The 17,071-nt window shown below is 38.9% G+C and overlaps 1 protein-coding gene across 4 annotated transcripts in view; it reads left to right on the top strand.

Moving 5' to 3' along the window:
* Positions 1-15,206, top strand: part of NHS (NHS actin remodeling regulator) — a 348,337-nt gene extending 333,131 nt beyond the window's left edge. For 3 of the 4 annotated variants that reach the window (XM_039332102.1, XM_039332101.1, XM_039332104.1), the window contains 2 exons: positions 9,643-9,769; positions 13,194-15,206. In XM_039332102.1, the coding sequence (XP_039188036.1) occupies positions 9,643-9,769; positions 13,194-13,824 (758 nt within the window). In that variant the 3' untranslated portion in view covers positions 13,825-15,206. The remainder of the gene's footprint in view (positions 1-9,642; positions 9,770-13,193) is intronic. The other variant, XM_039332103.1, reaches the window with a different exon arrangement.
* Positions 15,207-17,071: the final 1,865 nt, after the last annotated feature.

The following is a 17,071-nucleotide window of genomic DNA, read 5'->3' on the forward strand; positions in this document are numbered from 1 at the left end:
CTTAATTATTCCTATACTGCTAATGATAACACTTAATGCTAGAAATAATGCTGCTACTTGATTGTATTAATGGATAATTTCCAGAATTCCATTAATTTCAGTGAAACCCTAACATATTGCACTGATAAATGTATAATTCTTTGAAGAAATATACAGCTAGTCCTTGACCTATGATCAAAATTACCACAGGACTGAACAAATAGTTAGCCATCCCAACATCCCCATGGTCTCATGATCACGATATAGGTGCTTGGTGAGTGAGTCACACTCACCAGCAGTGATTCACACTCACCACCAGTTTTGCAATACCTTGTGATCATGTGATTGCAATTTTCAACCTTCCTTGCTGGCTTCTACACAAAGTCCCCTAGACTCTTTGTGTTTGCACTGTGCTAGCCACTCATGCACCCTCCCTAACCTGTACTAACTCTCTCACATATCCTCGTGTACTCTGTTCAATTTAAACTATGCCTCTCTCACACTCCCTCGCACCTTTGTGCACCCTCAAATACGTGTTGCACTTCTCATGTACCCTCATGCTTTTCTAGACTCCCCTTGTTCTCTTCTTCACCAAGCAGCAGCCACTTACCTGCCTGCCAACATGAGACTTACAATTTTCTGCCATCTTTCCCACTGACTTTGTCTGTGGGAAACCAGCAGGATGTTATCTTGCCTAACAACTGAGGGATTTGGCTAACAATGGCAACTGGGACTGTGAGGACTGCTGTTGCTAAGCTATGCAGTTATACTTTATGATTGCATTGGTTAGTGATGGAAAATTCCACTTCTAAGTATTGTCATAAGCCAAGGACTATGTAAGGTCTGTGACTAGCTGGGATATACAATTTCTCTCCTACCCAGGGTAGCCCTTCCTGTATCGAGCAAACATTCTTGAGGTTAGAATAGAATAGAGCTGGAAGGGACCTTGGAGGTCTTTAATCCAGCCCCCTGCTCGAGCAGGAGAACCTATACCATTTCAGACAAGTGACTGTCTAGTCTCTTCTTTAGAATTTCCAGTGATGGAGCGCCCATGATTTCTGAAGGCAAGCTATTCCACTGGTTAATTGTCTTCACTGTTAGGAAATTTCTCCTTAATTCCAGATTGCTTCTCTCTTTGGTCAGTTTCCAACCGTTGTTTCTTGTCTTGCCTTCTGGTGCTTTGGAGAATAGTTTGATACCTTCTTTGTGGCAGCCCCTCAAATACTGAAATACTGCTATCATGTTGCCCCTGTTTCTTCTTTTCTTTAGACTACCCAAACCCAAACCTGCAGCCATTCTTCATATGTTTTAGTCTCTAGACTTTGATCATTTTAGTTGCTCTTCTCGGAACTTTTTCCAAGGTCTCAACATCTTTTTTGTAGTATGGTGACCACAATTGGTTGCAGTATTCCAGGTGCGGTCTTACTAGGGTTTATAAAGCAATACTAATACTTCTCATGATCTTGATTCTATGCCTCTGTTTATACAACCCAGGATTGTATTAGTTTTTTGGGCTGCTGCTGCACACTGCTGGCTCATAGTCAAGTGATTGTCCACTAGGACTCTAAGGTTCCTCTCACAGTTACTGTTTTTGAGCCAGGTTTTGCTTAATCTGTACTTAAAACTTTGATTTTTACTGCCTAAATGTAAAACCTTGCTTTTCTCCATGTTAAAACTCATTTTGTTGGATAGGGTCCATTGTTCAAGTTTGTGAAAATCTTTTTGGATTCTGAGCTTGTCTTCAGAGGTGTTGGCTATTCCTGCCAGTTTAGCATCATCTGCAATTTTTTAAAATAAGTGTTTTATTCATTTTCTAGTATTACAAATCGTAAGTGCTTATTAAACAACATGATGTCTGGGTACATTTGTTACTCAATGTTGCATCATAACTTCTTCACTATAAATCTGTTCAATGCTATACAATCCAGTGTTTTTTTCCCCGATCCTCTCTTCTTCCATAGTGTTTTCATTTTCCCAACATTGAACAAATACAATTCTTACTACTATTATTACATACAAATTAGATATACACATCCTCTTCATATTTTTCTACTGTTATACAAATAACAATAGTATCAATTTATAATAGCTTTTCTAAACACTTTATATTTAAATTGTATTTGCAATTAAAGTCTCCTTATTAAACCAGTGTCCTGTTTTTCAAGCTCTTATTTAAGTTTAATTTCCCATCAATATTCAAAATATCTTTGTCAGTTATGATTTTCTCAAAATTAGTTACATTTGTGTAGCCAGAAATTTCATTTATACAAGTCACCCTAGTGTTTTTATAATTCCCATATCAAAAGAAAAGGTACTATTCTAATTATAAATCATATCTTTCTTATTATAAAAATTTATTTATATCTATGGGTTATCTATTCTTCTGACTATATTCAAAAAATATTGGATCATATAATACCCCATCTGGTATGTCAGTTCTTCTGTTTTTTTGAGTCTAACTCTAGCTTTCTTCCTTTGCCAATTGGCTTTCCAGGCCAAAGTAATTAAATCACCAAAAAATTCTTCCTCTGTTTTTGTGAATATTGCTTGGGATGGGAAAAACAATTTAAGTAGGGTATTTTTGAGAGGGAGTTCTGCCCAGTTGAAATCATTAAGCAACTTGCACTTTCCTTCTCCCTCAGCTTCTCTTTTCATTTTTTGTCTCCCAATTTCTGGCCTTTTCCCTAACAGCTTTATAATCCGTTTTTTAAAATCTTCTTCCTTATCTTCAGGTATATTTTGAAAACCTAAAGAATAGGGTGCCTTTTCCATTTCCCTTGTTGTAACTAAGTCTTGCAGATTTTTATTTGTCTGTGCCAATTTATGTTTCCTTTCTTTTATATCTTGTGTCTTTGGATTAATTTCCTCTGATTTGTCTTCTGTTTTCTGACTTCTTTGTAGTCATTTTCTGGGAACTTTCTAGTTGTAAGTTTAAGTTAGAGATTTGCTTATTTATATTATCAAAATTGTTTTTAATTTCATCATGGTTTCTTCTTGCATCTTCTTTATGTCAAAAAATTGTCTCCTGAATTAATTGTAACATAGAATGTATTTCCTTCTGGAAAATATTTACTTCTTCTTGAAGCATCATTCCTGCAGATCCCTGGTAAACCTGGCTGGGAGCTTCAGTTGAGAGTATTAAGTATATTTTCCTACCACTTTTGGCTAGATATAAAGGATCCATTTTATTTCCCCCCCCCTCCAGATATTCTGTCAGAACTGTTGTGATCCCCAAATACTACTCTTGTCTAATACCACCAATCTTAATGTCCATAGAACAAAGTGTCATCTAGTTCTTCTAGTCTTTATATGTAGCCTTTATAATCCAATAGGTTCCAGGATATAAGTCCACCACTGAAAGCAATATTTTGTAATACTCCTTCTGCTCAGGTATCCAGAAAATGTCAATCAGCTGAAGTTTACAATCCAAAATGTTCAAAATGTGCAACCACCCTAAGAACAGTCCAAAAATCTTCCCCAGACAAACATAGCCAAAGTCAAATGTTTCTTTCTCTCCAAATAGTTCTTAATATTAATAGTCAGAGCTCAGTATATGTTTATAATCCAAGAAGTCCAACAGGTTTCAAAACAATTAAGTTCTCACACTGTAGTAAGTATGCTAAAATATTTTTCTCTATTGCCAGCTGTTCTCCGTTGAGCTAAAAGTCACCAAACAACAAAGAAGCTAGGTTGCTATCTATTTCTAGGCTTCTTGCCAGGTCTGTATCAGTCATTGCAGCTGTAGTGCTATACTCTAATCTGCCACTAGATGTCATTCAATATCTATTTTCCGACTCTTAAAACAGAAGGTTGATTTCTTGTATTTCACCCCAGTATTCTTTCAAAGAGAAAATTTTAACAATTTTCTCAGTTCTCAAATTTGTCAAAACTATAGCTTTACATTACTTCCACTTCAGTGATAAATATTTCTTTTCCCCATAAAAAAATTAAAATGCTGCTTCCGTTCCCCTGGAAGAGTGGGGATACAATCCCGTTCCTTCTTGCGTTTGGAGGGTTTTAGCTTCTTGGGCGCCTTTTCCAGGAAATCCAGTTGTAAAATAGTAAAGAAAGGATAAATATTCTCACCCAGTTCCAAACACGCTGTTTATGATCTGCTAATTAGTGCTTTTTTCCTTCAGTTGTCAGTAGCCGGAGGCTGGCCACAGGAATCCAGCCAGTCTTCCCCCTGCTGGTTCTGAGGGATTTCTTCAGATCAAACAGATTGACCACTGTCTCTCTGTAATCGACAGGGCATCCCTCCTTCTTCATTGCCTCTCCAGGGTGATTTTAGGCCCTTTTAGGGGGCCCAGCAGCCAAAGTCGGGCATGGAAAGGAGAGTCCTGCCTTGCTGCATCCGTGTCACTACGACGCCAAACTGGAAGTTGTGTCATCTGCAAATTTGATGAGTTCCCCTTCTATCTGTTTTTGACAAACCTGTGCTGGCTACTGGTTATAACTTTGCTTCTAGTTGTTCGCAGATCTGTTTTTTGATTATCTTTTCCAGAATCTTCCCAGGTCTTGATGTTAGACTGATTGGTCTGTAGTTTCCTGGGTTTTTTTTTTCTTTCTTGAAGATGGGAACCACATCAGCCTTTTCCCAATCATCAGGTACTTCCCCAGTGCTACAGGATTTTTAAAAGATATGGTGCAATGATTCTGAGATAACATCTGCCAGCTCCTTCAGAATTCTGGGGTGTAATCTGTCGGGCCCCAGTGATTTATATTCATCAAGGTCAGATAGGTGTTCTCTTACCATTTTCTTGCTTATTTTTTGTTTCTAGTTTGTCTTTTGCAGTAGGGTTTTTTTTTGTATGTTGGACTATAATTTCTTTTGTGGGAAGATTGATGCAAAGAATGAGTTAAACAGCTCTGCTTTATCCCTGCTGCCTGTTATTTCCTTGCCATCTTCTCTCTTTAGTGAACTTACAGTTTCCTTGACTTTTTTCTTGTTATTAATATGTTGAAAGAAACTTTTTTTTATTGTCTTTGATTTCTCTTGCAAGTCTTCGTTCATTCTGAGCCTTTGCTTTCCTGACTTCATCTTTGCATGTTCTGGCTGTCTGCTGATAATCAGCCTTAGTTATGTGTCCCTCTTTCCATTTTTTTGTACTTGTCCTTTTTGTCTTTCAGTTTGTCAGAGAGATCTTTGTGCAGCCATGCTGGTTTCTTCTTGAATTTCTTGTTTTTCTTTTTCAGTGGTATTGTGTTGGACTGGGCTTTTATGATCATATTTTTCAGAGTTTCCCATGCTTCTTGAGTTGTTTTCCCCTTTAGGATTTTCATCCATGGAATCTTTCCTAGGTTCTCTCTGAGTTTGTTAAAATCAGCTTTTTTGAAGTTTAACACTCTGTTTGGATTGTTTTTTATTGTTTGTGTTTACATTATATTTAATTTCAGCATGATGTGGTCACTTTCACCCAAGCTTCCGGCAACTTCAACTTTCTCTATCACTTCTTCTTGATTAGTAAGGATTAGGTCCAGTGTAACTTTACTTCTAGTTCCCTCCTTTACTGTTTGGATGATAAAGCTGTCGATTAGGTTGGTTAAGAATCTGTTAGATCTCCCACTTGCTCCAGAGTTTGTCTCCGAGTTGATGTCTGGATATTTGAAGTCTACCATTACTACTGTGCAATGCTTCCTACATACGTTTGTTAACTGGTTGGCAAAGAGTTCATCTATTTCTTCTGATTGGTTGGGTGGCCTGTAATATAGAATATGGCAATGTCACTTTTCCCCCTTTTATATTGACTCAGGCTAGCCCTTCCTGCATCAAGCAAATATTCTTGTGGTTGAGGAACCACTCATCCTTCTCTAGGGATTGTTTGAAGGCTAGGGTAGTGGGTTATCTAGGGGCAACTCCCTCTTTGCTTGTGCTCTCATGGTTACTCGAGCTGCTAGTTGCTGTGCTGGGAGCAAAGATTTAATCACTTCCAATTTTATGCTGTTGTATTGTGATAGCCTTGACAGGGCATCAGCTAGGACATTCCCCCCCCCCAGTAAGTAATAAAGGGTGAAGTTAAAATGTTGAAAATGTTGAGCCCACCAGATTTGCTTGCGGGATAATTTATTTGGGGTTTTTAGAGCCTCTAGGTTTTTCTGATCAGTCCAGACCTGAAAAGGGATTTTATTCCCTTCCAGAAAGCATCGCCAGGTGAGGAGTGCCCACCTAACTGCATAGGCCTCTTTTCCCTACACTGCCCAACATTGCTCAGTTTCTGTCAGTTTTTTCGATGTGTAAGCACAAGGATGTAGTTGGCCCTTTTCATTTTGCTGCAGCAGTATTCTCCCATGACTACATCACTGGCATCGGCCTGAATAACAAAAGGTTTTTCAGGGTCTGGATGCTTTAGGACTGGTTCAGTAGAAAAAAGTCCTTTTAACTTTTTGAATGCGGCTTGGTATTCCATAGTCCATTTTAGTGGCTGGCTAGGTTTCAGTTTGTCCATCCCTTCCCCCTTGTATTCAACAAATTAGTGATGGGGAGGGCAATTTGTGCAAAGGATGTGATGAATTGCCAGTAAAAATTTGTGAAGCCCAGGAAGCTTTGCAACTGCTTTCTGGTGTGACGGGTCGCCCACTCTAACATAGCCTGCACTTTCTCCAGGTCCATTTCAACCCCCTTGTGGGAAATTTGGTAGATCAAGCAGTTGATTTTTTCTTTGTGGAATTTGCACTTTGAAAGCTTAGCGTACAGTTTGGCAGCACAGAGTTTATTTAGAACCACTTTGACCAATTTCACATGCTCTGCTTTCATTTCAGTGTAGATTAATATGTCATAAAGTTACACCAAAACCCCCTTATACAGGTGCTCATGGAGCACTTCATTTATCAGCTGCGTGAACACCGTGGGAGTCCCTTGTAATTCAAAAGGGAGCACCTTGAATTGGAAGCACCCCAGGGGGGCAGTTAAAAGCAGTTTTCCATTCATCCCCCTCCTTAATTCTGACTCAGTAGTACGCTTCCTGTAAGTCTAGCTTAGAAAATATTCGAAAGGTGTACCAGCATGTCTTTCACGAGTGGGAGGGACTACACATTTTCCACAAATATCTATAATCCATGCAGAGATGAAGAGACCCATTTTTCTTCTCCCAGAACAGAACCAGGGCAGCCACCTTGGGTGTAGCTGGTTGAATGAAGTCTCAGGCCAAGTTTGTGTCTATAAACCCATGCAGTTCAGTTAACTTTTTGAGACAGCTGCCACTTCTCTGTGGGGTCCCTCCTTTGCTTTGTGGCTGCCACTGCGTGAGGCTCACTCCCTCCTTGGAAACTTCAAGAACCCCTTCCTCCAGTCCACCCATGGGTTCCATTTTTTGAGCCAAGCCAATCCTAAGACGAGGGGCCATTCCATTCTGGGTGCCACTATAAAGGTTAGTGTCTCAGAGTGGCTTCCCATAGTTAGGCCCATGAGCTAGATGGCAAAGAGGGCTACAACTGACCCATCTAGCTGACAAAAAGCAATTGGGTTCTTTAGTGCTCCTCAGAGAGACCCCAGTTTTCCTACTAAGGTGGGCTTATCAAGCATCTGGTGTACTCTGAGTCTAGCCATGCTTTTAGAGTCACTTTCCTTTCCATGCCTGGGATTAACAGTTCTATGGGCATGGCTACTGGCATGATCGGACCATTTACCAGGGGGTCGTCCTTGTAGTCACTGTCGGAGGGTCCCAGCTCTTCTGATGGAGTCGCAGTCCTCTCTTTTGGTTTAGAGGAGGGACGGAACTCTACGACTTCAGCACTCTTTAGGGCCATGTCCTTGGCATGCTGGGGGGGGGGGTTCATCAGCTTTCTGCCTGGCAGTCAGTCTCCTTTCTTTGCTGGGGTCTTCATCCGGCATTCCGCTGCCTGGTGACCCTCTTTACCGCATTTGAAGCAGACGGTCGAGCATGGTGGGGCTGTCTGGGCTTTGACAGTCTCTTCTTCTCTGGTAGAGCCCATTTCTACATCCTGCCTGATCGGTACTGGTTCCATGCCTGGTTGATCTCTGCTTCTTCAGCCAGGATGCACCAATCATGGAAGTGAGCAGGGGCCCCTCTGGCGATGCAGGCATAGTACAGGTCGTCATTCAGCCCATCCTTAAAGCAGCTCACCAGGATGTCTTCCAGCCAGCTGAAGTGGCAAGCTAGATCTCAGAACTCCTCGGTATACTCAGCCACTGGGCAACAGCCCTGCCTCACAGTTCTGTCATGATCGGCTAGGGGGTCTTCAAACCTCCATTTCAGTGCTGTCATGAAACGGCTGAAGTTTCAAAGCTCTGGGGTGTTGGCATTGTGGAGGGTCACTATCCATCAGGCAGGAACCCCCTCACCACGATGACCACCCTGACCCTAGCCCCTTTGGAGGGGATGTCTCGCCCATATTCTTGCATGTTAGTGAGGACATGGGTTAGGAAAGAACCCCAATTGCTGGGGGTCTCCATCAAACTAGATGCAAAGAGGGGGTGCCTTCTGCTGATGCCCCCCCCATACTAACTCTCTGGACATTCACACAATCAGGGTCCCTTTGGGGAGGGCTGGCTGGTGTGGTTGTCCCCCTCTCTGCGGATTCGGCAGCGCCAGCATCTGTCTCCAAGGTCGGGGATTCCCCCCTTCTGCATGAAGCTTCCTCTTGCCTCCATCATCCCTTTCCATGTGGGCTATGGCTTCTCGTGTTTTCAGGCCCTGGAAAGCTTCCATCATGGAGTGCATGGCTTGTTTCATGAGGCAGTCGGCGTGATCCGGTTCTTCTTCTGGTTTGCCATCATCATACAGCGCTTCTATCTTGTGCCTTCAGCCATGCTGTTGGCTGCCACAGGTGAGGGTGACTCCTTTGATACTTCCCGGTCCTCCTCCTTCCCCATGCCAATGGACCATCTTGGCCTCAAGGAGACTCTCCAGGGCAGCAGCTTCCTCTGTCCAGCCGGCGGAGTTTGTGTCGGGCTGAGTTTTGGTGGAGGATTCCTCACAACACTCAGCTTCTTCATGCTTGCTGCCCTGGTTAGACATCATGTGCACAGTCCCCACAATAGGGCTGATGCTGCTCTGGGTTGACCACTTTGCAAATCCTGACTAAGGTAAAGTCTCACCTCAGCTAGTCCCGCAAGAAAGTCGAACTCTTGAAACCAAAAGGAGAGGTAGTGAATGCAGAGAAAATAGGCAGGTTCTAATTCCTGCACGAAAACATTAGGTTAAACCCCAAGATTCAATGCCCAGTCCATTGAGAGCCAATCCAGAGATGTGATGGTGTTGTGAGAACTCCAAGCTGAGAAGGTGATAAGAAGTTGTTCTCAGGCGCTTCGACCTTGGTTCTCCAGAGATGAGACAAAGCAGATGGCCACAGGCTCATCCTTCCCCCCTCCCATCTCCCAGGAAGATACATCAAAGCAAAAGAGGAACAAAGTAAAATGAATACATCACAAAAAGCCCCGAGGTTCCCCCCTCCCACCAGGATGGCAGTATCCCGATAGAGATCTATGGGACCTGACAGAGTATCTATGTATGTTTATATCTAAATCTGCAATTCCTTTTAATTTTTAGCCACAAAAGAGCCCTTTATCATTAATATTAATTTAACAGTTTATCCAGTACTTAGCTTTGATTCTTATATTCCTAATTCCATTAATTAAGGAGACTATGTAATCAAATTTTAGTGCCTGATTCTCAGCAGTTTTCTTTATTGCTTTTTTTGAAGAATCTTTTTTGAGTGATGATTCTATAATCTCACCCATAAATGAGGATTCTCAAACTGAAGTAGAAGAGTTTTTGGTGTCTCCAAATAAACCACGAACAACAGAGGATCTGTTTGCAGTAATTCACAGGTAAGTTAATGTTACCATAACTGGAAACTGTACTTTTTATTGTCATAATAGCAATTTATTCAACATAATCGTGATAAAGTGCTTGTTTCAGAAACTTTATTTTTCAGTCTAAACCAATATAACTATTTCTATAGTTTAAAATAGGAATTACAGATGATCAGTAAGTATGTTGTTTCAATGAAAACTCAAGGGAAATGCTCCTTAGAAATTGCTTTGTGAAAGTGAAATAAAGTGGCCATATTTCCGCATTTCTCCTTGCTGCAAGTCCCAGTTGAACCTGCAAAACCCCATGAATTACCTTATCAAAGCAGATGGTTCTCCCTGTTTGTTGTTTTAATAGTTCAAACCACTATTGATGCCAATCAAAATTGCCTTTTGTAAGCTCACTATGAAAGTTAAGTATTGGAAAAAATGAAAGCATAGATCATGATGCAACTTGTTTACATTTTTAAACTGTCATTCATAATTACCCCTTTGAATATACTTTTTTTTATTAAAAAGTATATTGGGAGCAAATAGAGGGAATGGAGTGCTAACCTGAAAGTAACCGTTGGGAGAGAAAAGAGAAAGTGGTTGAATTTCAGACTTTCTCTCAGCACAATCCACCTCACAGGATTGCTGTTGTGGAGAAATTAGGAGGAGGAAGGTATGTTGATATGTTTGCCGCCTTGAGTTATTTGTAAACATAGCAAAGGCATGATACAAATAAATAAATGAGGAGTCTTTGCTGTTCTCTGAGTTTGGCTGCTTTCTTGCAGAATTTCCATTACCCAAACAAGGTAACATCATCAGTGATATTAATGCAAATAAATAAATAAGACTCCTGCTACTGCTATTCGTTTTCCCCCACATGTAATTAATTACCTGAAGATCACACTGTGGAGCTTTGTGAATACATGCACAGCATTGCTTGGGAAAGAGTACAAGCAGTAAGAACCCTGCCTGAAGTTACCATTGAAGAAATTCTATTTTACAAACACTACGAAGAGACTGTGCCAAGCACAAATTACCCTACAAAAGAAGAATAAAGTATTGTGGAGGTTTTTTCAGGAATAAACTGAAGAAAATATCAGGGAAGTTGTTTCCACTCAAATAAAGCAGGGATGCAAGTACAATGCTTGGCTTTTATATGAAATATTTTATTATTTGATTACTTGATTATCTGCCATTAAGTTGGTGGCAGCTTGGATGAACCATACAGACAGACTTTCTCCAGAATGATCTGTCTCCCTCCTCACCATGTTCTATGGCTTTCTCTCCTACTGTTATGTATATGTTTTGCATAGGGCAATTGGATGTTCTGCTATTCCAATTTTCCTAAGAATATTCCACAGCTTGATATAGTTGAAACATTCAACGGAGTTTAATGTCTCATTGAACATATTATTGATTTCTTTTTGGTATTCTTTGACTTTCCCATTAATGTCTCTTGTTTCCTGTTTCTTGTTCAAGGTAGCTTAAACATCTGCTGTCTCCTTTTCCTATGTAGAGTTCTAATTTGTGTTGAGAGATCTTAAGCATTATTTTGGTAATATGTGAAATGTAGCATATTGTACAATATTTTGCATAATCTGGTAAGTCTCTTCTTTGATATTGATATGCAAACTCATGTCTTCCAATCTTGGCCACTATGTATTTCTCCAGATTTGCTGCCATAGTTTGAGTAGAATCTTTACTGCTTCTGCTGCTGCATTTCCTCTGGCCATATCTTTGCTGTATTAATTGAGCTTTTCTAGCTCCTTTTACCAATAATATAGTCAATTTTATTTCTGTGTCTCTCTGGGAAGGTCTGTGTACATTGGCATTTTTTGGGTTTGAAGACTATGTAGTAATGAAAAGCATCATTGGATTGGCAAAAACTGGTACCATTCTTCTGCTTCATTTCTATTTCTTGTGCCATATAGTCCAATTACATTTCTCTCTTTGCTACTTACAACAATGATATTTCAGTCTACAACCACAAACAGTACAGACTGCTTGCATTTTCTATCAATTTAAATTTGAACATGAGCATAAATTTCACCAACCTCCGGTTCTTTTACATCAGTAGTTGGAGCATAACTTGAATAACTGTTGTAGCAAAGAGTTTTCCATTAAGTCTAACTGATGCAATTCAGTCATTGATGGTATTGCATGCAAATATAGTCTTTGCTATATCTTTTCTGACTATATCAACATTGTTCTTTTTTTGTTTTTCATATTGTAATAAATAGTAAGATCTTCTGATTGAAAGTTGCCAATTTCAGTTCATTGCTATTAGATAATGCCTAAGATGTCAATATGTAGCTAATTCACTTGTCTCTTATTGTCTCTCATGGTGATGAGCTTTCCCATGATCATGTTTTCTACATTCCATCTTCCCAGTGTAATTTTATTTTTGCAGTTTTGGATTTTTTTCCTCCATAGCAGCCTCAGCAATTAGATGTCAAGATGATTTAATCTAACCATACCATAAATATTTTTAGTACTCCAAATGATCCTCGCTCATTCTGTATAACATGTTCAGTGCCTTTTAACCTGACATGCCATCATTTGACACTATAATGCAAATCGTGACTATCCGTGTGATTTTCTTGGTAAAATATAGAAATGACTTACTATTGCCTTCTCCTGCACAGTATGAATTGATGCCTTTGCCATAGTTGCTAAAGTAACCAGCCACTTCTAGCATCTTCTCATATCTCTGCTGACCAATATAAACATTGTCACATTTTATCTGAGAAGCTGAGATAACTTTCATGACTTGGGCAACCCTACTGGGAGTATATGTAGTTTAGGTATACATTTCCAGCATTTTTTGGTCACCCTTCCTAGGCTTGATGAGGCAGCACAGATTAACTTGAGGGGACCTGAAATCTTACTCATCTTCATATGAGGATACCAAACTCCGTCAAGGTAGTGACCTTGGGAGGTTCGACATTTTTTAAAAAATCTTGTAATTGTAGTGATCTTGATATTCATCATAATTTGCATATCATGACTACCATATATTACTGGCAGCAGTCTTGGTCCAAGTTTTTATTTTTTATTTTGCTTTGCAGTATTTCCTAAATTATCAGGGGCGAGAGGAGCCACAATATAACTAAATTCCATTTCACCAGCTCTGGTCTTTTTGTTTTACAATTTTTCCATTTGCCTCTCCAGTTTAAGAAACATTACCATGTCTAATATCTGGAAGGTAGAGTCCTCATTTTCATGGATGATGAATTAGGTTTGTAGGTATGTAGTTATTAATAGTACAGTAGGGGAGTCCTGTAATGAGATATGATTTAAATTTCTGGATCTAGGCAATGGATCCCAAAATGCTATGTCATATAACATATAATTGTGTCAACTTTGATTATGTGTGATTAGATAAATTCACATAGATATGATGTTTATGTTTCAATACCATGAATATTGAATGTAATTCTTTTCATAACAGGTCAAAAAGGAAAGTGCTCGGAAGAAAGGATTCTGGAGACCTTTCTTCAAGGAACAGACTGAAAGCTTCATCTAGTAGTAATAGTGTGTCTTCTGTCAGTAGCACCTCACCTACAACTAGTATCCCCCTTATTCCTACCAGTGTGGGAAATTCACCTTGCAGCCAGAGGTCTCCTGGACTTATTTATCGGAATGCCAAAAAGTCCAGCACATCGAATGAGGAATTTAAACTACTGCTCTTGAAAAAAGGTAGTCGGTCTGATTCTAGCTACAGGATGTCAGCCACTGAGATATTAAAGAGTCCTATTTGTCCCAAATCTCCCGGAGAACTAATTAGAGATACTGTTCAAACTGCAGATGAACCCTTCCAAGCCTCATCAAGTGCCGAGGCATTAGCTCCTCTCTCTCCTTCTCCCCCAAGGATACACGCAGAAGGGTTTTCTTCCAAAAGTTTTCTCACATCAGCATCTTCACGTGTAGGACGATCACGAGCACCTCCAGTTGCAAGCAGTAGCCGATACAGTGTTCGCTGCAGATTATATAACACCCCAATGCAAGCTATTTCAGAAGGAGAGACAGAAAATTCAGATGGGAGCCCACACGATGATCGATCTTCTCAAAGCTCAACATAAGTTGCCTAAGGGTCTCAGCACAATTCTGACTGCGAAGTGGGGAACTCTGCATTTGCTAAGCTTTGCATTTGTTAGGCTAAAAAGCATATTCTGTAGCAGTCAAATACCTTACAAGGCAATATGTGATGCTTGAAAATGTTAAAAGATTGCTAAAAGATGGGATTAAATGATCTATACGTATTTATTATGTCCCATTTCCTATGATTAGAAATACATGGTCAACCTTTAACTTTCTTTTTTTCCCCATCCCTCTCTCTCTTCTTTCCACCCTCAGTGTAAATTTATCCAGTTTTCTATAGTCCTTTCTTTTCTCCAGAAACATTACATTACTGTTATGCTTCCCTCGGGGTGGCAAACATAACATTGGTGAGGAATTAATATTTTTTTACATTAAAATGAATTGAAATAAAATAGAATGAACAAAACAGATGTACATATCTGTATTTTTGATAAGCAAATGTAAATAAAATCATTGCAGAGAAAAATGTGAGTAGCAAATGACAACTATCTTAAATGATAAAAAAGAATAAAAATAATGACTGTATTCTGTGAATACAATTTTCAGCAACTTTATTCACATATCAATCACTACCACTTTAAATAATTAAAGCCTCTAACATGAATTTAACACTTGGATTAATGGAAATCCTAATAATAAAAACCATGAAATTAAATAATATCTGGTTTTCTTTGACAATGTCATTCCAAGCAAGCTAATTTTAAAATGCAATCTGTGAAAAGAGGCTAATTGACAAATACTACAATATTTATAAACCAGGTTTTCTGATCTGGCTTCCCCCTCTTAAGAATTCTGAGAAGTGTAGCTATGTGGAAGTTTTTTGGTATATCAACAATTGTATCACTTTTTTCACTTGTCACTTAAAACCATTTTAAAGTTCCCTAAAGTTTATTTCCATTCTCATTTCTTCATTCAGTTTCTTTCCTTGTCATCATCCACTTGTTTACATACTACAGTTCTCTGAGGAAATCTTTGTGTTAGTTTTCAGATTTCTGTTGGATTGTCTTTTCTGCATTTGCTGTAGAATGATGCTAATAATAATATTATTTTTGAATAGTTGTAAACAAGGAATTGCACTGAACATGCAGACTGCATAGAAACTACAGAAGTAGAAACATTAAAGAAAATCTGGATTTTTAATCTTACCCAGTCATATTATAGCACAAACTACAGTGCATATAATAAGTCTTTGCAAAGCTAGTATAATCCATAGTATTCCAGCCACAGTCATGCCTATTGCAATACGTTTATAATGGCAAATTTTATTTGCATTAAGAGAATAAATTTATTAAGTTATTACAAACTCAGGAAAAATAATTTATTTGTTTTTAAATTACAAAATAAAATCCCATTTATATCAGGATCTCCTTTCTTTACTGCTCCTTAACTATCATAGGAATGTCAAGATTCTGGATTTCCGAGTTGTGTTTTATAGGCTAGCAACATTTTACTATAGGACTTGAAATTTAATTACGAAGTTTTTCTTTAAATAATATTTAAAGTAACATTTATACACTTGCTCATTCTATAACAGCTAGAACTTGTTCTGGGTATCTGGAGATTTGGCTTATTACCTGTATTGATACTACAGATCACCATGAGCTCTGCCTTTAGTTCTCGGGCTATCGATCATGTATCCATCATTTTTATCTGTTTCATAGGTTTGCTGTGAGGATCAAATGGGAAAGTTCCTTAAAAGAAAGTTGTGTAGGCTACAAAGGTGATTAAATAGTATGATTAATATTCTTTTATGTGCGAGCTATTGAAGAACAATAAAATACATTGCTTTCTAATTCCTGTGATAATGGCATAATTGTCACTTTGTCCATCATCTTGTATATTTAATAATTCAGTTTTTCAGTTCTAACAAAGAACTACAATTCCCAGAGTTCTTAGGGGAATAGAATAGAATAGAATAGAATAGAATAGAATAGAATAGAATAGAATAGAATAGAATAGAATAGAATAGAATAGAATAGAAGCTGGAAGGTACCTTGGAGGTCTTCTAGTCTAGCTCCCCACTCAAACAGGAGAATCTATACCATCTCAGACAAGTGACTGTCCAGTCTCTTCTTAAAATCTCCAGTGATGGAGTGCCCACGATTTCTGAGGGCATGCTGTTCCACTGGTTAATTGTCCTCACTATTAGAAAGTTTCTCTGTAATTCCAGGTTGCTTCTCTCTTTGGTCAGTTTCCAACCATTGTTTCTTGTCTTGCCCTCTGGTGCTTTGGAGAATAGTTTGATGCCCTCTTCTTTGTGGCAGCCCCTCAAATACTGGAATACTGCTATCATGTTGCCTCTGTTTCTTCTTTTCTTTAGACTAGCCAAACCCAAGTCCTGCAGCTGTTCTTCATATGTTTTAGTCTCCAGGCCTTTGATCATTTTAGTTGCTCTTCTCTGAACTTTTTCCAAGATCTCGACATCTTTTTTCTAGTATGGTGACCAAAATTGGTTGCAGTATTCCAGGTGTGGTCTTACTAGGGTAAGCAGTACTAATACTTCTCATGATCTTGATTCTATGCTTCTGTTTATACAACCCAGGATTGTATTATCTTTTTTGGCTGCTGCTGCACACTGCTGGCTCATAGTCAAGTGATCGTCCACTAGGACTCCAAGGTTCCTCTCACAGTTACTGTTTTTGAGCCAGGTCTCGCCTAATCTGTACTTGTTATCTTTGATTTTTCCTGCATAAATGTAAAACCTTGCTTTTCTCCTCATTAAAACTCATTTTGTTGGATTAGGATCCATTGTTCAAGTTTGTCAAGATCTTTATAGATCCTGAGCTTGTCTTCTGGAGTGTTGGCTATTCCTGCCAGTTTGGTGTCATTGCAAATTTGATGAGTTCCCCTTCTATTCCCTCATCTAAGTCATTAATGAAGATATTGAAGAATATTGGGCCTAAGACGGAACCTTGTGATACCCCACTGCTTACTTCTCTCATTGGAAGCCATATTCAATGGACAGACATGAGAGCTATAGTGCCAGCATAACTATTAGCATTGGTGTTTGGAATGAAAAACACACATAGAAAGGACAGTAGAAATACAATTTTAAAAAAAATCTTCTTTTAAGAAAAAAAATCAGGCATCCAGCTTTTTCTATGATATTTGGCACTTAATATGGCCAGTGATTATAGTTGTTTCATACTATTATTACAGCTAGATAGTTAGGAAACCTAGCACTGCTCTGATAAACAAAACAAAATTAATTTCATGTTCATAGCTAAG

This window comes from Crotalus tigris, unplaced genomic scaffold (assembly GCF_016545835.1).
Source record: "Crotalus tigris isolate CLP2741 ecotype Arizona unplaced genomic scaffold, ASM1654583v1 scf7180000024447.884657, whole genome shotgun sequence".
Classification (NCBI taxonomy): Eukaryota; Metazoa; Chordata; class Lepidosauria; order Squamata; family Viperidae; genus Crotalus; species Crotalus tigris.